The sequence below is a fragment of the Fusarium musae genome, chromosome 6, assembly GCF_019915245.1.
Source record: "Fusarium musae strain F31 chromosome 6, whole genome shotgun sequence".
NCBI lineage: Eukaryota > Fungi > Ascomycota > Sordariomycetes > Hypocreales > Nectriaceae > Fusarium > Fusarium musae.
The window spans coordinates 1,088,469-1,115,126 of record NC_058392.1 but is presented as its reverse complement, the minus strand read 5'-3'; the positions used below and the strand labels follow the sequence as shown (position 1 = coordinate 1,115,126).

General features: G+C 49.4%; 8 protein-coding genes across 8 annotated transcripts; 6 read left to right on the top strand and 2 right to left on the bottom strand.

The window, feature by feature from the left end:
• J7337_008245 (uncharacterized protein) lies at positions 1-2,526 on the top strand (the record flags this gene model as incomplete). The annotated part of the gene is made up of 2 exons (XM_044825868.1): positions 1-2,371; positions 2,426-2,526. 2 exons carry the CDS (start codon positions 1-3, stop codon positions 2,524-2,526), a joined length of 2,472 nt encoding a protein of 823 aa, XP_044678785.1.
• Positions 2,527-6,890: 4,364 nt separating this feature from the next.
• On the top strand, positions 6,891-9,053 carry J7337_008244 (uncharacterized protein; the record flags this gene model as incomplete). The annotated part of the gene is made up of 2 exons (XM_044825867.1): positions 6,891-7,802; positions 7,854-9,053. 2 exons carry the CDS (start codon positions 6,891-6,893, stop codon positions 9,051-9,053), a joined length of 2,112 nt encoding a protein of 703 aa, XP_044678784.1.
• A 1,868-nt stretch (positions 9,054-10,921) lies between these two features.
• On the top strand, positions 10,922-13,325 carry J7337_008243 (uncharacterized protein; the record flags this gene model as incomplete). The annotated part of the gene is made up of 2 exons (XM_044825866.1): positions 10,922-11,146; positions 11,241-13,325. The coding sequence occupies 2 exons, from the start codon at positions 10,922-10,924 to the stop codon at positions 13,323-13,325; spliced, it is 2,310 nt and encodes a 769-aa protein (XP_044678783.1).
• An 858-nt stretch (positions 13,326-14,183) lies between these two features.
• J7337_008242 (uncharacterized protein) lies at positions 14,184-15,456 on the top strand (the record flags this gene model as incomplete). Its single annotated transcript, XM_044825865.1, has 2 exons — positions 14,184-14,627; positions 14,731-15,456. The coding sequence occupies 2 exons, from the start codon at positions 14,184-14,186 to the stop codon at positions 15,454-15,456; spliced, it is 1,170 nt and encodes a 389-aa protein (XP_044678782.1).
• Positions 15,457-16,939: 1,483 nt separating this feature from the next.
• Positions 16,940-17,407, top strand: J7337_008241 (uncharacterized protein; the record flags this gene model as incomplete). Its single annotated transcript, XM_044825864.1, has 3 exons — positions 16,940-17,009; positions 17,063-17,200; positions 17,250-17,407. 3 exons carry the CDS (start codon positions 16,940-16,942, stop codon positions 17,405-17,407), a joined length of 366 nt encoding a protein of 121 aa, XP_044678781.1.
• Positions 17,408-17,976: 569 nt separating this feature from the next.
• Positions 17,977-18,633, bottom strand: J7337_008240 (uncharacterized protein; the record flags this gene model as incomplete). Its single annotated transcript, XM_044825863.1, has 2 exons — positions 17,977-18,384; positions 18,445-18,633. 2 exons carry the CDS (start codon positions 18,631-18,633, stop codon positions 17,977-17,979), a joined length of 597 nt encoding a protein of 198 aa, XP_044678780.1.
• Positions 18,634-20,550: 1,917 nt separating this feature from the next.
• On the bottom strand, positions 20,551-21,653 carry J7337_008239 (uncharacterized protein; the record flags this gene model as incomplete). The annotated part of the gene is made up of 6 exons (XM_044825862.1): positions 20,551-20,628; positions 20,683-21,040; positions 21,097-21,176; positions 21,226-21,268; positions 21,318-21,489; positions 21,644-21,653. The coding sequence occupies 6 exons, from the start codon at positions 21,651-21,653 to the stop codon at positions 20,551-20,553; spliced, it is 741 nt and encodes a 246-aa protein (XP_044678779.1).
• Positions 21,654-24,583: 2,930 nt separating this feature from the next.
• On the top strand, positions 24,584-26,622 carry J7337_008238 (uncharacterized protein; the record flags this gene model as incomplete). The annotated part of the gene is made up of 2 exons (XM_044825861.1): positions 24,584-25,203; positions 25,263-26,622. The coding sequence occupies 2 exons, from the start codon at positions 24,584-24,586 to the stop codon at positions 26,620-26,622; spliced, it is 1,980 nt and encodes a 659-aa protein (XP_044678778.1).
• Between the last annotated feature and the right edge of the window lie 36 nt (positions 26,623-26,658).

The window sequence follows — 26,658 nt, the reverse complement described above, 5'->3', positions numbered from 1 at the left end:
ATGACTTACGACTTCAACAACGGCGGGGGTGATGCCTATCTCGACTTGACGACCTTCGATACTCGAAATCGCGCTGCTTACCAAACGTACTCGACTGCCACGACCCATTCGAGTCCTTCGGCTGCTTCAAACATCATGTCCCAGGACGCCCGACACTGGGCTGTTCCCCTCGATATGTCTTCGAACAACTCTCACGGCTATGCCTCGATGAGCCCGGAGGAGCATCAGTCCTCTCCTCCATCTCAGTCCGCCAGTCCTCATAGCCAGCACTCGCCGCTACAGCAGTCTCCTTTTCAGCAAAGTGTGAACCCCCTGACGGATTGGGCCCTCCAGCAACAGCAGCAGCAGCAGCAGCACCTCGCTGCTGCTGATATGACACAGTTCATCCAAGATGCTGCCCTCATGAGCTTCAATGCCTTCCCTGCAAACTTTCAGCCGACCAATCCCCTGGATTATCTTCCCGCGACTACACAGGCAGCTCTCCAGGCCAATCTCCTCGAATCGACATTCAACGGACTGCCAATGGACGACCACACACAAGCCGTATGGCCTAACGCCGGAATGGGGGATTGGCAGGAATTTCAGAATACTCTGCAGATGGATGGATTACCTCGTCTTGATAGTGTCGGAAGCAACTCTCCTACCGGTACCTACCTCGAGGTTCTGTCTCTTCCCTCATCCTCAGGCGAGGGCTGGGCCATGGTGGATTGGAACCAGCCCAACTTTGATCAGTTCCAACAAGCTCATGCGCAGGGCGCTGCTATCTTCAACCCTTCCCAGACTCTTCACTTAAGAACCAATTCCGATTCATCCGACGGCGCCAATTCCATGGAGTTTGGAAGCTTCGAGGAGATTGCGCCTTTCCCCTACTCTCCATTCTCTCCCGAGTCTGACGGCTATGTCGATGCTGGTAACCACCGCAACTGCTTCAGCAACGATGGTCACGCTCACAACCACGCCCACGCTCACACACATACCCATGAGTCTGTTGCTACCAACACTGTCGCTACCACCGCTGTCGCCACTGTCCCCATCAAGTCTGAACCCTCTTCGAGCCGCCATAGTCCCGGCAGTGGTGCCGGATCTGTCTCCCCATCTTCTAGCAGCACCACCCGCCGAAACTCGGGTCCTCGCAAGAGCCCCATTGCTAAGAGCACCACTAAGAATGTTGTTCGACGTATTTCCAATGGCAAGAAGGATGGTACTGTTGAGAAGAAGGTTGGCCGCAGAAAGGGACCTCTTCTGCCTGAGCAGAGAAAGCAGGCTAGTGAGATCAGAAAATTGCGAGCTTGTCTCCGATGCAAATTCCTCAAGAAGACTTGCGACAAGGGTGAGCCCTGTGCTGGTTGCCAGCCTTCTCACGCCCGTCTCTGGCAGGTTCCTTGCACTCGTATCGACATCAAGGATATTGGTTACTTCATGAAGGACTGGAAGGCCGACTACGAGCGACACATGGACCGTGGTGTCTCAGTCTACAATGTCAAGGGCTTCGCCCAGAAGGAGACCCTTATGTGGATCACCCACGGTTATGGTTTCGCCCTCCCCGTTATGGTTCGCGAGGTCTTTGTTGCCGATGATAGCTGCTTCTCGGTCGACTGGGTTGAGTCCACACTTACCGATCAGGAGCCCATTGACTTCGAGACCCGCACTGAGAAGCTTGACGTTGGTGCTGAGGGTATTCGTCTTGATGCTCTCTCTGAGTATCTTGACAAGCACATTGACGGTCCTTTCGAAGACTTCATTGATGACCACTTCGAGGGTACACCTTTTATCACCGAGATCCTTAAGACCGCTCACCGCTACTATGTCAAGGAGAAGATGCCTGTTATCCGAAAGTCGCTTAAGCTGGTCCTTGCCTACAACCTCACCATGCACATCACCATGGTTGAGAACCAGGGATCCGAGGTTGACCTCGATGGTCAGATTGACGATGAGGACTCCAAGTACTACGGTCGTACTGTCGCCCCCGTCATGATCAACTTCCAGATCAAGTGTGCTCTCGCCGACATGTGGCGTGAGCTGCAGAAGGATATTCTCGAGGAGCTCTCTGCCCTGTACTCCGGTGTCTACAGTGGTGAGAAGATGAAGAACTGGCCTACCATCTTCATGATTGCCTCCATCCTCCTTGCCGTCTGGGAGGAGATGCAGTTCGATTGCCACTACCGAGTCCCCGACCCTGTTGCCGTCAACAAGTTCTGCACGGACATGGAGACAACACCTGTTGGTGTTATTGTGGGTCTCTTCCACGCCATCTCCCAGAAGCTCCCTGCCTTCACCGACTGGGACACACGCAAGCATGGCCACCTCCTCCACAACAACACCTCGGTCTGCGAGGCCATGACTGAAGTGAGACAGCACGTCATCAAGCACGGTATGTACATCTTGACAGTATTGTTCTTATATCTCGTACTAACGACCATCACAGAGGCTTATCTTCGTACCCGCAAGGAGTCAAAGTTTGACCGCTACGACTTCGACTCCCTGTCCAACAAGTTCCTTTCGAAGCTTGTTATCCGGGCCAACTAAGATACCGCTACTCAAGCCACGATGCTATGACACTGTCAAAACATATGATAGGGCCCTATAGGAGCCCTCTTTTCCTTTGTTGCATCTGTTTTATCACAGCGAAAGCGTTGACAAGGCCTTTTCAATCTTGGTCAACAGCGACCCCAGATTTGTCCTTTTTGAGCATACGAACATGACTCTAACATTCTATCACGGCTGGTCACCGCCCGACAACACGAAGCTACCTGACACGGGAAAATGTGTTATGACCTTCTTATGACTTTCTTCTATGATTGTATGACTGAAGAAGACAGAGCGTTTTAGTTCTTTTTATCATATTTTATTGTTTTTATTGTTTTAAAGTCTTGGAGAAAGAGAACAACGACCGTACCATACAGATGATAGCGAACCTCACCCATTTTGTGGTGTTATTACGGGATCATGTTTGACGATGTGGCATTTGAGGAATGATTGAACTCGCATGGCTGATAAGCCTATATGGGAGGTGTGTGTGATTTACAGTGTCTTTGGAGGGCGTTGGTGAGCTCAAGTGGGCTAGACTCGCGACAAGCAGAGTGCGAAGTCGACGACGAAGAGCAGAGCGAATCGTGTTTTTTATTTTAGCAATTTGTCAAAGGGATATTGGGATAGTTACAAAAAAGGCTCTATGCTTGGCAAGTGCTACAGAGCTGCCATAAGTATATCGAATGGAATTTTTAAACCCTTGAAATTTGAGTCTGAACTGAATGGAATCTGTGAATGAGTGACCAGTGCATGGCATGAGATCTTTGAACGATCAGATAACTAATGTCAGGGGCCGCTCAAGGAGAAGCAAGAAACCTTGGGTTTTTTTTTCTCAAGTGATCACCCCAAGGCCACTCCATTCCTATAATGTTCTGCTTGAATCATTTGAATTCACAACTTCAGAAGCTATTGAGACAATGTCTCACTCGACACCAAGATATTTCCTAATCCAGGCGCATATTTGCAACGACTGTACTCCGTAGGGAAAGCGAAAAACACAGTCAGCCATGGCATGAAGTGAATCACCATGGCTGTTTGGCCAGACCGATGGCATTAGACACCCTCAGGCAGTGCCGAGCTAGGGGAGGAAAGAAAACTCAGGACCTTGACCCTAAGCGATGAAAATATTAGGTAAATTTAGCCTAAGTTTGAGGGTCTCTTTGCTAAGTTCATTTTGACACCCTATATCAAGGTTTGGTGTTTTCTTGCCCCCTGAGGCCGAGCTATCACGGAATCGAGGGCCTGGGTGGTTCACGAGGTTCCTTGCCAACACCACAAAGGCGGGGTCATGATAAGACGCCATGTTAAGCAATGATTGTTTGAGTCAAGCTCATTATTAGCTTTGATAACGAATCAAACGAAACAGCGAGACGGTTGCTCCCAGATGAAAGCAACAAAGACGGCCACGGCTGGGAAATAAATGCCTTCGAATTCAAGGAATTGCCGTCAATCCAAACTCGAAACGTTACCGGCCTCGTTGTGTTGCAGCAAGTTCAAGAAGTTGATGCGAACAGGGTAGTCGTCGAGACAGGGTCCTCACGGGCCAGAATTGTTGGCTGATGACGTCGCGAGCGCCGACAAGACGGGATTCAGCGGGCGGCAGAAGTCGGGGACCCCCGGGACATTTGATCTGGAAGTTGGATTGAGGTTGTCGAATTTTCTGCTGTAAAAATTCAGCAAGGCAGACGGCAAGTGAATTGAGTGCTGGATTCTCGATGCCAGAGAGGTGTCCGTACAGGTACACCAAGTCTCCCGTCTTTGATCATGGTGCTAGACCTGCTCCGTATCCTGTCAAATCCACTTTGAGTTATCTCGGCGTGTTGATCCAGAGCGTTTGCCATCGGTTCCTGATCCAAGGGCTTGGTCACCGAACCTTTAGGGAATGATCACCTGCGATCTCCTAGAAAAGGCCTCAATAGTTAGCCGTTCTTGTTAGACAATTTGCGACGGTCGAATTGCATCTGTTCGAGACATCCAAACAAGCATCGCTTTTGTCTTTCCCGGGGTAAAGTGGCGACATGCCCGCCAGGCTCCGCCACTCCGCTCTCGTGCATCCTAGCGCTAGACCGTGGGTATCTGCTGATGTGAATCACGGTGAGATGGTGAATGAGACGGTGATGGATAAGTGACTGCGTCGGCCTATGACTGATTAGTTACTGGTAGTGGTTGCTGCTTGTTGAAGGCTCCTCAGATACAGCCCTGGGTTGAACTTGGGGCCATGGTTTGCTTTTAAATCTCTAAGCGCCTCGAGATCCTCCTCGAAGATGCTAGAGCACGAATAACCAGATACCTACATCCAAACACCGCTCCTGACATCAGTCTGACTTTCAGCCTTTGGCGAACCTTGGACCCACTTCACGGCGATAAGTGACAGGTCTCGAGTACTTTAAATCAGCGCGTGAGGTCACATGTATATAAAGTATCTAGGACTTGCTGTGGCGCTCTGCAGCCTGGCCGGATTCTGGAGCCTTCCCTAGTCGCAACCGTCATTCGCTCTCGAGCATGAATCATCCGCCCCCGGAAGCTGCGCTCCTGCCTTCTGGGTTCCAGTATCTGCCACGCTGCCTTGCCGGTGCCGTTCGTCACTGGCAAGCGTAATCCAGTCACTGCGCCCCCTCTCGCCTGCCCGCCCGCTTGATTATCAAACAAACCTTCCCCCTCAGTACTTAAACCTCTCTCACCTCTTTCTAACTTCATCCTCTTTTCTTCCCGAAACATCTCTCACACAAGACTTTACTTTCGCTCAAGACCAGCGATAACATAGACCTTCTCTCATCCGATTACCATCTATCCACATCACTTCCGCCACAGATCACCGCCATCATGCAGATCTTCGTCAAGACCCTGACCGGCAAGACCATCACCCTCGAGGTTGAGTCTTCCGACACTATCGACAACGTCAAATCCAAGATTCAGGACAAGGAGGGTATCCCCCCCGACCAGCAACGCTTGATTTTCGCCGGCAAGCAGCTTGAGGACGGCCGCACTCTCTCTGATTACAACATTCAGAAGGAGTCCACCCTTCATCTTGTCCTCCGCCTCCGTGGTGGTATGCAAATTTGTAAGTTACACATCGACCTCGTCGCCACACGAACTGCTTCTAACCAATTCTCATAGTCGTCAAGACCCTCACTGGCAAGACCATCACCCTTGAGGTCGAGTCTTCCGATACCATCGACAACGTCAAGTCGAAGATTCAGGACAAGGAGGGTATTCCTCCTGATCAGCAGCGCCTGATCTTTGCTGGAAAGCAACTCGAAGACGGCCGAACCCTTGCCGACTACAACATTCAGAAGGAATCTACCCTTCATCTCGTCCTCCGCCTCCGTGGTGGTATGCAAATCTTTGTCAAGACCCTTACTGGAAAGACCATTACTTTGGAAGTCGAGTCATCCGATACCATTGATAATGTGAAGAGTAAGATCCAAGACAAGGAGGGTATTCCTCCTGACCAGCAGCGCCTGATCTTTGCTGGAAAGCAACTCGAAGACGGCCGAACTCTTTCCGACTACAACATCCAGAAGGAATCTACTCTCCACTTGGTTCTCCGTCTTCGTGGTGGTATGCAGATTTTCGTGAAGACTCTCACTGGCAAGACCATCACTCTTGAGGTCGAATCCAGCGACACTATCGACAACGTGAAGAGCAAGATTCAGGATAAGGAGGGTATCCCCCCTGATCAGCAGCGTCTTATCTTCGCTGGTAAGCAGCTGGAAGATGGTCGCACCTTGAGCGACTATAACATCCAGAAGGAGTCAACTCTCCACCTCGTTCTCCGACTTCGCGGTGGCCAGTAGGCGATTCCAACGAACGCTGAGGAATGGATTTTATGACGGCGTTAGGGACTGGCATTGAATTCGAGATTAGGCAACTTCTAGGCCTGTCATGATTATTATGTAGTTTTGGCCCTTACAAATATTCTGCGAGGTGCTAATAGACTATTGAAGTCTACTTGACTATTTGTCATATCTTGACTCTTTCTTGTTGATTGTGATGTTACATTTGTTGCCATGTAAGTGTTGTTGACGCTGTGTGGAGTTGCCCCTCAGTTGCCCGGTTACTCCACAGTGCAGCCAGGTCATGATGGGTGGGGCTGACATAGAGCTCATGAGCCGCAAGTTTGCAAGTTTAAGTCTTTCCTCTTTAAATACTCGTGTACCCACCAAGTCAGGCCTCCTCTTCGTCGTCGTCCCAGGCATACGATGATTTATAAGTATCGACCGCTTCACCATCATCTATTTTGGCCTCCTTAGCAACAAACGATCTCCACTCTATATGCTTAGATCAACCTGAGTTTGCGACCAAGACATTGTGCATCTTACTCGAGCGAGCGGTTCAATCGCAGACTGATATATCAGGCTATGCCGTCTTACTTCTATCACCTCAAATTCGAGCTTTATCCGACTCCTGATCCGGTCGCTGCAACATCAGCAGCTAAAGCTCAAGACGAAATTTGGCTTCCATCTCCTGAAGCGGGTGTCTTCGACGACTTTCCATCCCATCCGCGACCAGACCGACGAACCACTTATAAAGTTTCGAGATCTATAGATCCCCAGCACGACTCAGCGAAACACGCAACTCCATACACTCTTACAGAGCAAAACTCACCCTCGTCGAATCTCGGTATAATAGATTGCGGCGCAGCCGCGAGGCCATCGGTCAAAGACTCTGGGCGGAAAATCGAGATTGTAACCGAAAGACAGTGGCTCGAGCGAGCTAATAGCTTTCCGCCCCCGAACTCAATTGTCGCGATACATCCACAGAACGCAGTTAGAGACTGGCGGTTTGGCCGTGTTAGCCTCGAGACGGTCGACCTTAGGACTGGGCACGCAATGGCAGGCGAGGCGATCCGAAGTGGCCCTTCTGCGGCTCCTTCACTGGGTCCAACGTTTGGAGGAGCCGGTACAGCGACAAAAGCCGAGTTTCTTCCTCTAGAGACAAAGAATACTGAGCTTGGCTGGGGAGTTGTGCACTTTTACAGAGAAGAAGACGAGACTTCCGGGCTCATCGAGACGGCCCATCAAGAAACTGAAGCGAGTGGCTCAAAGGATACCGACTGCACAACTCTCTGTATACCAGCAGTTCCGGCGTATATGTCGCCAGGTGATCTGATGGGTTTCGTCGGAGAAAAGTGGAGGGGAGATATTAGCCATTGCCGTATGGTTATGACATCGCGGATGAACAGATATCTTGTCTTACTCAAGTTCCGAAACAATTTTCGGGCAAAGCAATGGCGGAGAGAGTTTGATGGAAAGGTTTTTAATACCGTGGAGGTAAGTTACAAAACATCCAATTCTCTACGCCAATCTCTAACAATGATACAGCCTCAAATCTGCCATGTTGTTTTTGTCAAGAGTATAACATTCGAAACACCAACACGAAGGAAATCAAGCGGGGCTCTTTCTCCCTTATCCTCGTCGGCTGGCATGTCAAGCAGCCTCAGACCGTTTCCTCCTCCGACACCGAATCTCGTGGAATTGCCAACTTGCCCTGTATGCTTGGAACGCATGGATGAGACAAATGGGTTGATGACAATACCATGCTCCCATGTATTCCACTGTACATGCCTCCAAAATTGGAAAGGTGCTGGGTGTCCTGTCTGTCGATTCACAAACACCTCACCTAACTCGGAATCAGACCCTTCGGGGCCTCATTCGCAGCCATTTGGGTCTGGAGTCTCGAATCTCTGCAGCATCTGCGATTGCACAGATGATCTGTGGATTTGTTTAATTTGCGGCTATGTGGGCTGTGGCCGATACAAAGGTGGTCATGCAAAAGATCACTGGAAAGAGACAGCCCATTGTTTTGCTCTGGAGCTGGAAACGCAGCATGTCTGGGACTATGCTGGGGATATGTGGGTTCATCGACTGATACGAGATAAAGGCGATGGGAAGGTTGTGGAACTTCCTTCGAGAAATAGGTCAGTCGGTCATCTGGAGGAAGAGGATGTTGTTCCTCGAGCCAAGCTGGACAGCATTGGTCTCGAATACACGCATCTTGTCACGAGTCAACTAGAATCTCAAAGGGCATACTATGAAGAACTGATCAGCAAGACCGTCGATAAGGCCTCGAAAGCTTCTGCTGCGGCCGAGGAAGCTGCAGCACAAGCCTCAAAGGCCATGGAAAAGCTGGCAGTGCTCGATGAAAAGTATACAATCCTCAGTCAGGAAACAATACCAGAGCTAGAGAAGCAACTTTCTCGAGAGCGCAACAAGGCAAGCAAGAGCGAAACATTAGCACGCAACCTTGGCAAATCTCTCCAAGAGGAAAAGCGTTTGAACGAGGGACTGATGAAGCGGATTGAGCATCTCAACAGTGACCACGAAGCGATAGTCAAAGAGTTAGAGAAACTCAAAGGAGAGAATGCCGAACTTCAAGAAATGAATCGCGATCTGAGCATGTTTATATCGGGACAAGAGAAATTGAAAGAGTTGGAAAATGAGGGCAAGATTGAGGAGGGTGAGCTTGAAGGCGGCAGCGCAAGTGTCCCAGAGAAGAAGAGCCGGCGACGGGGAAAACGCTAAGTGCTCAATCTCAATGGATTGGAGTTGGATATTTCCCAGCGTTGCTTTTGATTGATTCGGATTTACCAAACTGGGGACGACGTCTGATTATCTATAATTACTACCAATACCAACTACAGCTTTGAGGCATCGTGACAACTTTCAGCACATGACCAATCATGATGTATAAGGTGTACTTCCATGTGGTGAGAAATGATATCTACCCTATGCCTACGACAAAAATATGAACAGTGACAGTAGTTACGGCATAACGCATCACAGTTGCATATTGAAGCAGGGGGTTGTTGAAAGGTGTGTAGCATTATGCAGTTGTACAAAGGTCTAGAATACCCAACCCAGCATCTCGTCTAGCTCGTCTATTCTCTTCTATCAAAACCTGAAGATCCTTTCGGCCTCGGGATGAGCAGACGGTCTTACGGGTTGGGAGGCACGGCAATTTTATAGGTACCCAAGCTGTATAAGGTAGTGCACACCCCTCGTTTTGATGGTGCATGAGGTGCATTAGAGGCCTCAACTGCATTGATACCACTTGGCTGGGCATTTTTGTTGGGACTTGGCTGATAGTCATAGACAAGATTTACGTCAAGCAGCTTTTGCTTGTTTTCAACACATTTTAATCTCTAGACTTTTTGTGACTGTAATGATGGAGACTTTGATGAAGAGTCAACAATTAACATGTGAATACAGGTGCACGGATGCGTTTTTCTCTTCCTTGTTCATGTTTCTCGGAAATTCGCAAAGAGAATTCGGTAAGGGACCCATATGGAGAGGCACTGTAGCGTGATGGAGCGGATGGTTCCGGGGGTTGAGCAAACCATCAGTGGCTGGGGTGGTGACGATAGTGGTGTGAATTAACTTGTGATTGATTGATGGATAGGTGACTCGGGCTTGTGATCTCTGGCAGGGCAAAGGGGGCAACGGGACGGCACATATCTCTGTTTCTGATGCAGTTTAATGACCGCTTCGTAGAGATTGAAGTTCTTGACAGTAAATATTGTTGTACTATTCATGCAGAACCGTTATCTGTGGCTTGTGACCGGCATGCTCGGGTTAAACAATGTCTTTGATGCTATGCTGACTGCGCGAGAACCCTGGTGCTCCTTTTAACCTGCACCATCCCGTACCGTACCGCACCGGATCTCCGATGTAAGTGGAGTGATGATAAACAGTTTGCAGGGGAAAAGCGCCGAGTGCGAGTACGGGTTGGTACGGGGTTTGCGCCGCAGACTATAGTCCATAGGGCTTGGAAGTACCTATATATCCTCGGTCGTCAGAAGGGTTCGCAAGCGGGCCATTGCAACTAAAAAGGAAGCTCGTAGACGACAAGGACAGAGTAACAAAGAAAAGACTCGAGAAAAGGAGCCAATTGTGACGTGCCAAAGCGAAATGTAAAGTGCCGTGATTTTTAACTCATCCTATCAAGATCAGAGCTTGTCAGCTTTAAAACCAGCCTTTCCTTACTGGGCAGACACCTCTCCCTCCATCACGTACGGTACCTTCCCCTCCTTGAGGTGCAGTGCATTCTGTTCCCGACCCCAGCAGCCCCAGCTGTTTCTCCATTTCCATTTCCATCTCCATCCTGCATCTTCTTCCATATACTTCACCCTTGTCCCCCCAGGAATGCAGACCTCTTTATAGAACCAACACCTCCGAGCATTTGTATATATTATCTCTCGTCATATTTCCGCCTGACCGTCCAACCTGCATTCGCTCCATAACTGAGGCCCGCCGCCCCTCACATCGACCACAACTCGCTTGTCTAGCTCTGTCGAAATTTTTATTGTCCAACATCCATCCACAGCTCGATTTCGAAATATCGTTTCGCGCGCCTGTTCCAATAACGCTGGGCTCTTCAGCGCAAGCTCGTAATGTCTAAACATGCTGGGACAAAGGACGCGGCAGCGCCGCAGTCCTCGACGAACCCAACCCCGCAGAAGGAGCTCTATCCTATGGTGAACTGGAAGTACGATATGTTCCTGTATACCGTTGGCAACATCGTCGATATGTTCTTCCGTGAAGTTGTGCCTCGAGGTGCCTGGCGTGTTCCTCAGACTGGACCTGTTCTGTTCGTCGCAGCGCCACATGCCAATCAGGTTAGTTGTGTATAATCTGGGGAGCTCGTGATTAAAGATAGAGCCCATCAGGGATATGTTGCACAAGACAGGGCCAGTTAATAACTCGCAATAGTTCGTCGATGCGATTATCCTTCAACGTACCCTCCGTAACGAAGCTAAGCGGCGAGCGTCCCTTCTCATTGCCCAAAAATCAGTTCACGGCTTCATCGGATGGGGCTCGCGACAAGTTGGTTCAGTTCCCGTCGGTCGCGCTCAAGATGCTGCCAAGCCAGCTACTGGCACCATCTACCTCCCCGATCCTATCAACGACCCAACCCTTGTTCGAGGTGTCGGTACAAAATTCGGAGAGGGAGAGGGCGAGGTTCAGGGCATGCTCTTCCTCCCCTCAACTAAGAACACCAGTGGCGCCAGCGTCGATATTTCTCAGATTATCGGTCCTGAAGAGATCCGTGTCAAGCGACCTTTTAAGGGCAAGATCGCTCTGCAACAACTCACAGGCCGTGACGATATTGATAAAGATGGGAACTTCACCAACAAGGACGTAAAGGGTCCTGCTCCAGGTTACCAGGGCACCAAGTTCAAGTTGGCACCTCACATTGACCAGACCAAAGTTTACGAGGCAGTCTTTTCTCGGCTCTGCAATGGCGGTTGCGTTGGTATCTTCCCCGAGGGCGGTAGCCACGATCGCACTGAACTTCTACCTCTCAAGGCTGGTGTCGCCATCATGGCCCTTGGAACTCTGGCCCAAGATCCCGATTGCGGCCTTAAGATCGTACCTGTGGGAATGAATTACTTCCATGCCCACAAGTTCCGCTCGCGTGCCGTTGTTGAGTTCGGTGCTCCGTTTGAAATTCCTCGTCACCTCGTTGAGCTCTACTGCAACAACCAGCGTCGTGAAGCCATCGGCCAAGTTCTTGATACAGTCTATCAGGCTCTGAACTCTGTCACCGTCTCTGCACCAGACTACGACACACTCATGGTCATCCAGGCCGCTCGCCGACTCTACAACCCGACCGGCAAGAAACTCCCACTTCCTGTAGTGATCGAGCTTAACCGCAGATTATGCATGGGATATGAGCGATACAAGAACGATGAGCGCATTACGTCCTTGTCTGCCGCCGTCAAAGAGTACAACTCTCAATTGCGGTACCTCAACCTGAAAGACCACCAAGTTCAGTATGCCAAGATGAACATGGTCAAGGTCACATTCCTTTTCATTTACCGGTCAATCAAACTACTCCTCCTCTTCATTTGTACATTGCCAGGATTGATTCTTTTCTCGCCTGTCTTCGTAGCGACCAAGATCATCAGCCGACAGAAGGCCAAGACAGCTCTGGCGGGCTCTACAGTCAAGATTCGCGGCCGCGATGTCATGGCGACTTGGAAGATCCTTGTGGCAATCGGTTTTGCACCCACTCTCTATCATATCTACTCGGCCATTATAACTTTCAAAGTGTGGCAAGACCGTCTCTGGGGTTATGTTCCCGAGGGAGTACCGCTGCTGGTGGTTTACTTCGCATTGTGGCCCTTTATGGTTGGTATCACTTTTGCATCGCTGCGTTTTGGTGAGGTTGGTATGGATATCTTCAAGTCTCTGCGCCCGCTACTCCTCTGCTTGACACCAACCTCCAACTACAACATCCACAAGCTACGAGAACGAAGAGCCGAGCTGAGCGCTCAGGTAACAGATGTTATCAACACGCTGGGGCCTGAGATGTTTGATGACTTTGAAAGGGCACGACTTGTGCCCGACCTGTACAAAGCCGAGGGTGGCTCAAGCACAGCCACCAAGGCACATCGCCGCAGAGACAGCGACCAGTCCAGTACTGGCTATGAGCCCGAGACCCCACCAGCTCTGTCGCGACGAAGCACGACACAATCTAGCCGAGCTCTCCCGCGCAACGATTCCTTCAGCAATATTGGTCACGTGGGCATCTTCTCTACACGGCCGCCTTCCAGAGCCCGTAGCAGGTCGAGATCAAGCAGCAGCGGGGGTGGATTCGGATCTGGTGGGTTCCCTATCAGTGGGTTCACCACTTTGGACTCTTCAGGTGGATTTGATGAGGCGAGTCGCAAGATTCGAGAGGCGATGAAGAACAGGCGACATAAGACAGATCAAGAAAGGACAGAGGGTGACGACGAGGATGACGACAGTGAAGAGGAGGGATATGATGAGGCTAGAAAGAAGAACGCGTAAGCATTGAAAAGCGGATGACAGGCAGAGGCGACCATTAGGGATGGGAAAGCTATAAGCAGCTATAGCTAAACATTTTGTATTATTTGAATAGGCTACCGCATAGCATGATTCCTTTGCTGATTTTTTGAGGAACATGAGTGGCCTGAGTGACACGAGGACAGAGATTTTTGAAGGAGGATACTTAGTTTTCGGATCTTGACACGACCGTTACATCTCAATCTTGAGTTTAATTAAAACCTTAATTATTCATTTGTAAAGAATGAGAGAAACCTGGGGCTACGGGCCAGTCTAAAGAAGTGTGTTTGCACAAATGCTGTAATTAATTCTGGGGTTCGTCAGAGCTGGAAATTGGAGACCAGGGTTTGATGAACCCCGACGGTTGAAAATGACAGGATCTGATAACTTTTTTTGTGGGAGCCGATGCAATCTAATGACGTGCCCATGGGCCATGTTACCAGGCTGTCAGGCTCGGTGGTCGGAGATAGACGGGGGAGACAAAAGAGCGAAGGAATAGAGCGAGATGTTTGGGCTATTTGAAGCCATAGGGGACTCGATATTGGTAATGCAGAGAAAAGGAAACGATCTCACCATTTGAATCATCCTCCATTTCGGTACCTACCTAGGCTGGTAAATTATTTGGCTATAGCGTACGGAGTATAATTAATTATCTGATCGATCATCTGATTATCAATCAGTAACATCTCCATTCTCCAAAAGCTTGCTGGTATATCCATTACCAATTAGTTATTCGAGTGGATCAGTGCCAATCAAACTGTCCCATTCCGAACCGAACCTACGGCATCTGGAGACGTCAACGGCCCTAAAATCTACCGAAAGATTGGATCTCTTAATTACAACATGACCCTATCATCCTCATCCACACACGACAACCCCCCTCCTCTTACCTCCCCTTCAACCTCCATAACAGCCGCTGTACCGTCCTGGCTTCCGCAGCACAAGCCCGCAAAGCAGAGAATGGCCCTCTCACTAAAGAACCTCATGGGCTCCGTGCTTGGCGGAGGATCTGCAAAGCAGGACACCAAGCCCTCGTCTTCGGAGCTTTTCGCCAAGACGGATCCAAAAGTAGATGGCGAGGAATGCCTACACGACTGTGAAAACTGCTCCGTGAGGTATCCTCGAGGCTTCAAGATTGAGGAGGATGATGTGCTGTACGGACTTGTCGAGCCTTGGAGTACGCATCTCCTTGTTGGAACAGGCAAGACGGACTGGGTGAGGGATGTGGCGGATGAAAAGGGGAGTGTAATGGAGGCTTTTTCTAAGGCCGCGGAGCCTGCGAATGGGGTGAGTCTTTATCTCATATGAGTTCATGTATGGGACGAGGGTATTTTGCCTCATGTCACCCATCACTCATGAACCTTGACGATTGAGGCGCTAACGATCACAGAAACTCAAGCTTTCGGCATCCAATATGCCGACGCCTCATGACACAGATGACTACTCTGAGCCCACAACTCTTTTACTGCTGCCAGCCTTCAAGCTTCTTAACAATGTCCACCCTCTCAGTGTGCCTCAGATTGTCACCCAGGTTATCAACCGGGCACCGACCAGCACTTCTCCCCTTCACCCCACGCCGCTCCCGGCCTCTCTTCCGTCTCCCGACCCGGCGGCCGGGATCCCGGATGTGTCTCTGAAGGACTGCCCTCACAACGCTGTGATTCTTATGTGCAGTCACCGAACACGCGATGTGCGTTGTGCACAGAGTGCGCCGATTCTGAGAAAAGAGTTTGAGCGCCAGCTAAGGCCGTTGGGTCTGTATCGAGACTTGCATGATGAGAGGCCTGGCGGTGTTGGTATCTACTACATCAGCCATGTGGGAGGACACAAGTACTCTGCCAACGTCATGATCTACCGACGGCCGAATGCGTTTGGTCTGGATGATCCGGTTCCTGCGCAGCAGAATGGCACAAATGGCGTCGAGAAGAACGGCAATGGTACGAACGGTTCAGCAGAGGAGAGTGTGGGCGCATCGCAGGGCATCTGGTTGGCACGCGTCATGCCTGAAGATTGTGAAAACTTGATCCGATATACAGTCTTGAGAGGCAAGGTGGTCAAGCCTGAGCGTCAGCTACGAGGCGGATTTGATCGTGGCCGAGGCGTCATGAGTTGGTGAGAGGCGAAGTGACAAGAGATGGAATGTTCCGGACAGAGAGGTTGATTGAGAAAGAAAATACCCACGGTTCAACATGATGGGAGGTTCATCAAGCAGCGATGCTAGACTATAGTTACATGACGACAAACCGCTTCGATGGTTTGTATAGAGTATACGACATAGACAGCGACGACGATTGGTTTCTGAAGGATTAGAGATATTGAGGTTACAATCGAACTTTGCCGACTCAACCTCGCTCAATGCTGTACCGTTGCACTGCGCATCTATCGTAGCATAGATTTCGTCAACACGAACGATGAAACCGTAAAAATAAAGTCAAAGATACGCTCTCACAAATCCCACAACTTTATCTCATCCCTCAAAAGCCAATTCCACTGGATCTCGACCCCAGCCTCAAGCTCTGCAGGCCGCGTCGTCAACCTCCTTGATATCGCATGAAGGACCTTGTTGGAGAAGAGATCTGCGCGTACCTGCAGAACAAAAGAGCCTCAGTTACCTTAGTTATGGCACGTACTGTATTTTAGACAATGATTGGTGGTGGAGAAAATAGGGAGAGTTGAGACTTGAAACAAACCTAACGGTGCTGGCTGTCAGGGAACAGGCTGTGGGGCATGTGTTTTACTGGAGGTGAATTCTCCGTAGGTGCTCCGTATTTTCTTTGCGTTACGCGTCGTTTGTTAGAAGGCTGTGGGTTCAATTATGGAGACGGATAACTCTTGTTTTTGTAAAAGATGTCATACTGTGACTGTGTCGATCATGAATCAAGAGTATTGCAGGCAAAGCAATAAGAAGTCTAAATAAAGAAAGACGATATTAGTAAACAAGTCAATAATTAAAGAACAACTAGAGTCGTTAAGCATAAAATCATAGTACTATCTGCACCATTAAGTCCCAGTTTACCATCTATCAATACCGTCCAAGCATTCAGCAGAGAAACATCCAGGACAAGACAAGCTTTTATCCTTCCGTACCCACCCATGTAAGCTTCATCAAGGCAATACAGACTATTCCCAACTACCGGTCATCCATCGGCCACACCGGCTAGACCGGTTCGCTCAGCTCAAGGCTACCGGCACTGTGGAGAGTCAGTCAACTCACACGCACGATCCTAGCCTCTCATTTTCTCACATCCCATTATCTAACTTAACTCACGGCTGATCACTCAAGGGTCTCTCGGTATATTCCTCCATCACGGTAAGGATGTGCAGAGCTACCAAGGGGGAAAGTGGTCCGCTGTAGCAACAGATATATAACACCGCCTACAATCTCGTCAAAAACAGGTTCTTGTGTATTCCAGCCCATCATTTCTTCTCTATTCTTGACACCATCGTTCTGGTCTGTGACCTACTAAGCTATCCTTATCTTACATCCTTGTTGTTTGAGCTGGCCTCGTTCGTTATAAAAGACTTGAAGTCGTTACCATTCTTTCTCATCCCTCAGATCAAGCAACTTTTTCTGTCACTACCTTGAACAAACCGCCAAAATGAAGACTGGTTTCATCGCTTTCGCCATTGCCGCCGTGGCTCCCCTTGCCATGGCTCTTCCTTTCCCTCGTGAGTATATCTCTTGTTCATGTTGTCCGACCAGCATACTGATATCTATACAGAGGCCGCCCCTGGAGGCTTCTTCCCTCCTCCTTCTATGAACGGCACTCAGCCTGGAAACCATGGCCACTATGGCGGTGGTCAGAATGGAGGACCTGGTAGTTGGTTGCCCCAGCCTGGCAACGGCCAGCAGCCTGGTGGTAAGTGACTATTGCATGAGGGAAGCCGAGCTATACTGACTATTAGCAGTTCCTACTCCCGGACCTACCCCTATCCCTACTCCTCCTCCCATGGTTCCTGTCCCTCCTCCTTCTGCTTCCACTCCTCCTGCTGTCCCTCAGCCCCCTCCCGCTGCTCCTACTGAGCCCATCGTGGCCCCAACCCCTACTCCCGTTGCCCGCAATTAAGGGTCATGGTGACAACTTGCCGAACAAAGTTTTCAGATACGCATATATGATCGTACATAAAAGAAGGAATGAGGGGCCTAGGCGAGATTTCTTACCGATGAATAGAATGCCGCAAGTCGGTGATCAACCACTTAGTTGTCTTGATTATGTGTCGTCGTATATGTAACTCTCGTGCCTTTGAATTAAATTAAGCTATTATAAGCCCATACTTCTACAATATTTCAAATTAGCCTTCAGTAACATCCGAAAGACATTCACAATTTCGTTCAAGCTATGAAAAGTGAAAGTTGCCTCATTGAGCGAACTTACAACACCTAGACCAATCAGGAAGAAGAATCTCCTCGACAGGGTAAGCTACACCAAACAAGCCAGACCTGAGTCGTCCTCGAACAGTGATAATTCAAGACATACGCTTCTCACTTTGGAACAGTTTATCCGTGGAAACTCGACGTTGGGCGCATGTATGGCACGTAAATAGAACCGATATACATGCCATTCTCTTTTCGTAGTTGAATTCACCTCGAGTCTAAACCCTCCCGAATCTCATGATCAATCCTCTGCTAATGGGTCTACACAAAGCTTAACCTGCGCTGTAGAGCCTGAGAGACGACCGTTTCATCACGAACGTCGCAAAGATCGCGCTTGGCTGCAACTTCTTCGTGATACTTGACAAAGTCATTACGAAGTTGGATGAATGCGTCGGAGCCCTCCGGCCGGGCTAGTTCACGGCGTCCGGTCTCGATAAGCCCCTTGATTTCGGCCAATCGCACTCGTTTCTTGAAGAGCTTGTCAGTGAAGGTATTGTGACTCATGTAGCTCGGAAACGGGTAGAAATCGTTGGAAAAGGGAAGAAAAGTCTCGAGATCCTCCAATACCCCTTTGTCAAATTCCATGCGGCTACGAGGGTCCAGAATGAAACTGTTCCAGCTATGCTGGTCATCTTTTTCAATCATAAGAATGACTTCGTTCTTCCAGGTCTAGTAGTCTTGATATGCCTCAAGGTACTTTTCTTCAAGGGCCTTGAGGGCTTTCCTGACATGCTCATGATCAGGGCTGGTCTTCTCCGGACCATCGCAGTTCTTGGAGGGGCCGGAGAAAAAGCGAGCATAGGGGAATTCCTGGTAACGTGAGATGCTGCTGACACTCTTGTTGGTGTCAAGATCGTCGATACTAAGTTTAGAGGCCTTCTCGATAAGATCTGGCATCAGGAACCCGGGATTCGCCATTGTAGTGATTTGAATAGGATTGTTCCTTAAGGATATGTTCGATATATCTGAATATTTGAAGAAACTGTGTGGCCAAGAAGGGAGTATTTGTGTGTTATGGACCTTTCTTTAAATACGCACTTAGAGCTACGTGTCACTGTTATCACGACAAGCCAGGTCTGAATAAACCATAAGGTGTTGTTAATCAGGACCAGTATGTGATGATTCAAAGAGCAATGTTTTGCGTTGACGTTCAGAGTGATTTATGACTGAAGGCTCTGGACAACGGCACAACCGATAGTTTTTGTAAGTGATACATATGTGTTGTTTCATCCACATGCCATACTAGGCCTCCTAATCATAAACGTAGTCTATCTTCCATACAAAATGCATTGCCCATATGGCAAAGAGGTCATAAACATATTCCAAAAACACGTAACCCATTCAATGTCGCCATGATATTGCGCCGTGACCCAAACATGAGTGATTCATAAATCAACCATCCAGATATTACCGACCCGCCCACCTTCCACCATGATTTTATGTTGTATCCAAAACAAGTGGCAGCAAATAACCACGAAACCGCTGTGCTCAAAAGTATAAACAAGGAAAAAGAACCACCACTGGTTATCAAGTGTGGGAGGTGATGGGACTAGTCGGCAATGTCACGGCTGGAGTGGCTGCTTGATGTGCCGCTGCCCGTCACGCTCATGTGGTTCTTAGCCATAGAGACGAGCTTCCAGATACCGAAGGACACGGCTGCTAGGATAATGAAGAGAATGATAATGATGATGGCGATAACATCGTTCTTCTTCATGTTGGCGGTCGTAAGTGGGTCGATCGGTGAGAGAGGTTGATGTTGTGTATGGTGAGACTTTGGGTCGTAGTGTTGCAACAAGTTGAGATTGTCTTTGTTGCGAACAATGGATTCAAGAGAGATGTTTCAATCTGAGACAGTTAGTTCAAGGGTCCAATTAGACTAGAATGCTGAGGCTCATGGGGTAGACATACCCAGTTCAAGAATTCTGGTGTGATAGAGTAGAGTAGAGTTGAAGTCCGAGTCAAGAGGTTGGAGTAGAGTCAACGGTAGTGCAACCAGATGGACCTATCAATCACAAAAGTCGTACAATGGAGAGTCGTTACAGCCGTGAAGTGTCCAAAAAATCTCTCAATTCTTTCTTAATTCAAGAAAATAAGTCGCAAGATTCGTTTCTTAGAAAAAAAGATAAACAAGACCAGGAACTGGAATGCGCAGTCTCACTTCACAAACGACCGCTCACTCTATTATAAGTCGTTGCCCCGCCACCGTCTTTTTCTTACAGCCCAAAAGCCAGTAAATGGCAAGGCTGGGAGGGGAGAGCTTAGCTCGCTGCAAGGGTCCCGCTGTGGAGACCTTCAGGGGTCTCTGACACGCTGGAACGTCTTTGGACTTTTCCCAGCCTCGCAGAAAACGTCACCTCAGGAGTTTTTTTAATTGACCGTTGTCGCGTCGAGACGCGTCTGACTGACTATAGGCCAAGGATCATGAAGTGACGCCGCCTGATGTGCCGCACTTCCACGGAATGCAAGGCACGAGTCTGACATCTTCACATGAATGAATGCTTGTACAATGCTTGCAATTAATCCGTTGTGACTAAATTGCGTAACCAACACGTTCTCTCATAAAAATACAGGCTTCAAATACACATGCTCCGTGCGCCGTGTTTCTCCATGATGTGATATGTTGTGAAGCCTTGTCTGAATACCAGTATTCCGTTCCCTTTCCGTGTCAAGACGCATGAAAAGTCACATATCAAAAAATAGAAGCCCATCCGCGACTTAATGGCTATCGCCCATAACGCCGTTCCATCCACAGCCACGTCGAGGATCCGTAAAAAATCGATACCTTATATGGCTGCGTCTCGCCCCAATTCCCCCGTCCTTCTTGTTCAAGTCTCGCTAGGTCTCGGCACCATCGACAAGAGCCTTGTTCTCATCTCTAATGATCTTGACATGGCGCTCGTAGAAGCGGAGCATCTGTGTTACCTCTCGTCAGCAAATGTAACATCGTCAAATCTCCAAATCACTAACCTTTTGTGGGCATTTCTTGTAAATAACGTCGGTATCGTGCTTGGTCTTGCGGCCGTTCTTCCAAATAAGATAAACGATCAACTTGCCACTGCCTTCATCCTCGCATGCATCAATGGTCTCGATCTCCTCCTCCCAGGACCCTGCTGGAGGACTCCAACTCTTCGCTGTCGCCGGAGTTGCAGAGTTGGCCGGGTGCTCACGTCGTGATCGCTTCGTTGTAGACGTTGTGCTGGGTGTACCATTGGTGGTGGCGCGGCGGCGCTTCTTCGTTTTTGATGCTGTCTCATGCTCTTCAAATAGTTTCTCGCGTCCGCCGAATTTTTCGAAGTAGGCGTCGAGGATCTCCTGGGCAGACTCTCTGGGGAGAGCATGTCAGACAAGGCTTTGAGCTAGTCATGCGACTCCATCACCTACCTAAGATTCTCCTCAGGCTCCCACGTTAAGTCTTTCTTGGCCTCGTAGCCTTCCCACTTGACTTGGAATTGTAGACTTCCCTGCGGCCACGGTCAGTATGTGATATATAATTGGGCTCTTACTCCCTACGTCGTCGTAGACCATGTGCTTTTTGATGGCTTCCACAACAAACCTGCAGCATGTGAGCCATAGCCCTTTCGATAGGCTTGCTGAAATCTTACTCATCCTCATCCAAGTCTTCATCTTCGTCGCCTTCCTCCTCGTCGGAAGCCGGTCCCGCTTTCATATCGTCGAGCTCATCGACCGCAGCAGCCGAGGTGGACTTCTTGCGGCTGCTCGCGCGAGGAGGTGTGGTGAACTCCCCAACGTCGGAGGATTCCTCGTCACTAAGAGCTGCGCAATAGTTAGCAATGGGAGAATACCAATTGCGCCGAAAAAAGGGCTATATTGTGGTGGAATCGCATACGCGATCAATGCGCCCATTGCCAGTCGCGTGCGACAGGCGTCGGCGGAGGTGAATCACGCAAAAATAACAGTGGTAACATACCAGGGGGCATTTTTGATGCTCTGACTAACGTGTGCTAGTCTACGTTGAACTATTTTGTAAATGGCTGTAAAATTATGGCGTTGATGGTATTCGAGAACAAGCGACGGCTGCACTTCAATTCCGCGACTGAAGAAATCACGATCTGTGAGGTGAGGTAGCCGCGTTTCGCTGCAGAGCTATAACCCGCTTTTGGAGGAGGCTGTACTCTGTATCTGTGGCTGTAATTGAGTTGTGGCACAGAGCACGTGACCCGACGACAACCTCTTTCTCTTTTCCAAACTTCAATACCTAGTCCCGTGCTACTCTATCTCATCGGCGTGTTACAATTCTCGCCAAATTGCCGGCTACACTCTGTTTGTTCTACCTCCCATCGTTGGACTTCCCACTGTTGCCTGTCGAGTTATCTGGGCCCCCTGTACTCCGTAAAGTGAGTGGAGGACAAATAAAACCGACGATTGGAAGTTGGCCAATTCTAGAATCAAACAAAAGCAAAGTTGGCTGAATTTGCAAGTAACATGTTACTTCCAAATAAGGGCATATTGTCACATACCAGTATGCCAACAACTTGATGCCAATCAGCACTCTTTCTTTTTGTTCATCTTGCCATGACCTGGCAGCAAACGCCAGCTACTGAAGTAAATGGCAACTAGTAACAAAGCAGTAGTTAGTTGATTGGTACTCCGTACACTGGCGGCTATCATATACCCGGTGGGTTGAGAACAAGATAGTCTCAGGTTAAGTAGAGCTATTTGCCATCTTGTCGCGCTTGCGGCTCAAGTCAGGGGCTAACAAGAGACAAACAAATGAAGCTCACCAATAAGCTTTGCCGATGCACCAGGCGTTTCCTGCTTTATACCAGAGTCTCTGAGCTTCTCAACATCGAAAGTAAACCCGGCCTTGGACTGAACAGGCGAATGGGGTTGATAGATTCAGCGTGAAAACACGGATAGAGGTGCGGATGAAATCGCCGAGGATTGGATTACCAGATGAGAAGCCAACTTTAGAGAAGCAAGTTGCGTTGCGTCAGTTGAAGTAAGGAGCTGCAGGCTGTAATGAAAGATTGCAAGTAAATGACGACTGAGTGGCTCACTGATCTCTATGTGAGATAGTGCAGCTGCAGTGTTAAAGGGGGTTGCAGAAGCTCACCGTCTGCTGGTCCTATGTGGTGTCTCGGACATGGATCCTATGCCTAATAACAACCCCATGGTCGGTGCCACCCATGCTTCTACTTCAAGGCCAATCTTTGTGCGAGTTTGGGCGCCTATCGCTCAAGGACTGCCGATGGCAGCGTCCAGTCGGTTCAGAATTTGTTTCCCCAGGCCACCTCAGTCTTCTGTGTTTGGGGTTCAGAGATGAGATCTCGTTGGCTGCTTGGATCGACAGATGTTTGAACCTTGTACCAGTTTTATCTTTTGTCTTTGGTAGAGACGTACCCGACACTTGCTTCCTTGCTTTGACTTTGCTTTGGCACTAAGCTTACATAAAGGGGCTGCACTTGGGGAACCAACTGAACCCACTCTATTACGATATGCAGGATTGAGGCGTCATCAATGGCGGGCTGAAAGTCCAATTGACAAAGGTAACCAGACGGTGAATGTAAGGGATGTCATGTAAGGTACAGAGTAGCAGACGCCAGATCCACGATCTATAGGATCAAGGCCGATCTCAAACGCATTATGTATGCGGTGATTCAATAGACACATCCATACATAATTTTCGCTTTCGTATGAAAATGAGATCGTAAAACGGGCTGGATCTCAACAAGCTATCAGCCTTTCTAAAACTTTGATTGACAGCAATGCAAGTGGAGCTTTGGAAGTAATCAACGGTCATGTTGAGTTCACCGTAATTCAGTCACATGGGAATGGAGAGTTATTTACACCGTTACGGAGCAGTTAATAGAATTTTAGCTAAGGCGGCCATAATTTTAGAATGAGAGATTGTCGCATTTATAGCTGCATATCCTCCTCCCTTTTAGCGACCCTGAGCCGATCACTACCAATGCCGATGCCCAAATTGAGATGGCAATGGGACTTTTGATTAAGTTGACACATTCTCGAAAACATTGTCTTTTAAGGGATATTTCCGCTTGAGTTTAATCTCTACAGATCGCATCATTTCTGAAGACCTCACCGTTGCAACCCCCTGGGACCAGACTGCTCGCCCTGCCCTCGCAGGAACCACAGCGTCTGGAGCATCCATCAGCGACAGTTGCACCTCCCGACGGCGCTAGGACGGACCTCTTAGAGCAGCCCGATCAGCGCTAAGCGAGCAGCGGGAGAGACATCCAGACGGCGGGACGGCCACTAAGCGTCAGGGGTACCGTTGGTGCTAACAGCGCCAATCTGGGGCCTGGGGGTCTTGGTTGGATCCGCCCCTGAATAGCCCGGAGGAGGAGAGGAGCGAGGAGGCTTTATTTTAAAATGGAGAGGGGGGAAAAAACCAAAGAACAATTAAACCTAGCGATGCTAAGAGACCTGGCTTCCCCTTTAGTCTCCCGCCGCCTCTTCTAAACTTCCTTCTATTGCCTTGACCTCTCGAGCTTCTATCTTTCTTTTCTTTTCCTTTCATCCTCCATTTCTTTCTTGTTCTCCCTTCCCGTCCGCTCTTTTAGACTCTCTCAGCTTCAGAACAAGCTTCCCACCGCCTCATCTCACTCCTTCAACAATCTTCATGCTCTGTAATTTTGCATGAACGTCCATTGAATTCCCTTACGCCCGGAGGTCTCGGCCCCAATACGCTCGTTCTTTTCTCTTCAACCTTCGCTCGCTACCCTACTTATGATTGACGCCTGTAACGCTCCCCAATTGGAGCTGCAGCCACTTTTTACGCTCTTGTAGTTACTGCCTACCGAAACCTTTCCCCAACCGCCACCGTATTTTCGTATCCTCCCCCCTAATTTTCGATATCGGGCCCTTCTGACACCTACCTATCTTCAAAATGCCCGAATCTACGCCCCAAACGGCCGACTCAGGAACGCCCAAGGCTGGTGCCCCTAAGGACAAGAATTGCCCCTTTTGTGGCCAAGCTTTCACCTCTTCTTCGCTCGGCCGCCATCTCGATCTGTATATCAAGGAGAAGAACCCAAAACCCGCCGATGGAATTCACGATGTCGATGCTATCAGAAAGCTTCGCGGTGGCATCACCAGACGACAGCCCCGGGGTTCCCTTGGTGGGAGGCGTGAAGCCTCAACTCCAGTGGGAACGCCCAGGGCACATGTCGTAAAGGATACACCCCTTCCCGAGAATGAAGACTTTCAATCTCCAATTCTCTCCAAGGATAATCAGCTCTCCGTTGATTCGACCATGACATATGCGCCAGCTTTTCAGCCGACCTGGGAGGCGACGGGTGTTATGAACGACATCCCGAAACGGGGCAGCTGGGAGAGCGATGCCGCACCCGAGCCACCAAAACGGCCTGGTATGCAACGTACTGTTAGCAAACAGGCCATTCAAAAAGCCCAGTTTGATGTCAAGCAAAAACTTTCAGACGCTATGGATACAGCCCGTGCCGCGGAGCTCGCGTTAAGGGAGCTCCTCAGCTCTTGGAGAGCAGCCAAGTATGAATTCATGTTTTTTAACCATGATTCTGCGTCTGTAGTGCTAACAAGAGGAACAGGGTACAACTTGACAGCAACTCGATGCCGTTCGATTTCGATCCCCTATCTCTCGATTTCCCTGCCCTCACTCTTCAATGCCTACAGCCTCCACCGACTCTTTTTTCGTCCACGCAACACCCCACCTCTACATCTTGGTCGGTCCAATCGCCAGGTCACCGCGAATACGAGGCTCTGCGGACTTACTTCGCAGGAGAGTTCAAGGCTTGGAAAGTGACCTGTGCTTCTGCTACCACCGCCGTCATGGACGAGTTCAAATATCCCCCTGCGACAAATAATAATTTTCGAAACCCTCGGGAGTCGATCCGCAAGGCTGAGAAAATGGCCGAACAACTCGAGGCGCAAATCGATGAACACCTTCAGTCAGCCTACGCAGTATGGGAGACTCTCCCAATTCAACGGCAGCAAGAGCTTTGGATCCTGGAGTTAGCCCGGGGTGTGGGAAGAAAACACAAGGAGGCTGAGAAAATGAAAGAGAAGCAGCACAGACTGAAGCAAGAGAATGCCAATCTCAAATCCCAAATTGAGCAACTGAACAAGCTACAGCAACCCAAGGAGTTCAGGCTTGCCCCGCCAGTCACAATTCCGCTTGAAAGGGAGCTGCTTTCCCTTTCTTACGAGCAAGCTGTCAAGGGCGGAAGGGCTGTAGGTTTCTCTATCGAGGATAACCAACTCGACCTCGGTGCTCTCGTGACCAGGTCCATCGAGCGATGGAAGAGTGTTATTGCTTCTTCAAGGGCCAATGCTGCTGGAATGAACGCCCAGAGGACGTTGGACCAAGCAAGCCAGCATCAAGCCTCTTCCGCTGCTGTCAACGGCACTCAACCAACGCCACAAATCCAGACGCCATCTCAGCCACATTTTCAAGCACAACAGCAACAGCAACAGCAACAGCAGCAACATCAACCGCAACGCCCACAGCTTCCCAAACGTCAGTCAACAACTAGCATTAATGGTGCTCCGAGCGAGCATGCCACTACTTCGGCCTCGACAACTGGTCCGTCATCAATCGCCGAGGCCAGTGATCAAGATGCCGATGCCGAGATGGAGGATGATGATAGCTTCGCTATGGTGAATGCATCTCCAGTCAAGCCTCAACCACCTGTCCAGCAACAACAAACTCTAGAAGTACCACGAACGCGGCCTACCCAACAACAGCAACAACAGATGCAGCAACAACAACGAGCAGCAGCACAGTTTATGATGTCCAACGGAACTGGGAGCCCTATCAACCGAAACGCCATTAACATGAGTCGTTCGATGCCAAATATGAATATGGCGATGCAAAATGGAGCAATGCATGGTGCAGACATGGCCATGGCTATGCAGGGAGTACGCGGGGATGCCATGTTTTTAGAATAAAACAATGATTTCAGTTGGGCGGCTGAAGTTGAGAAT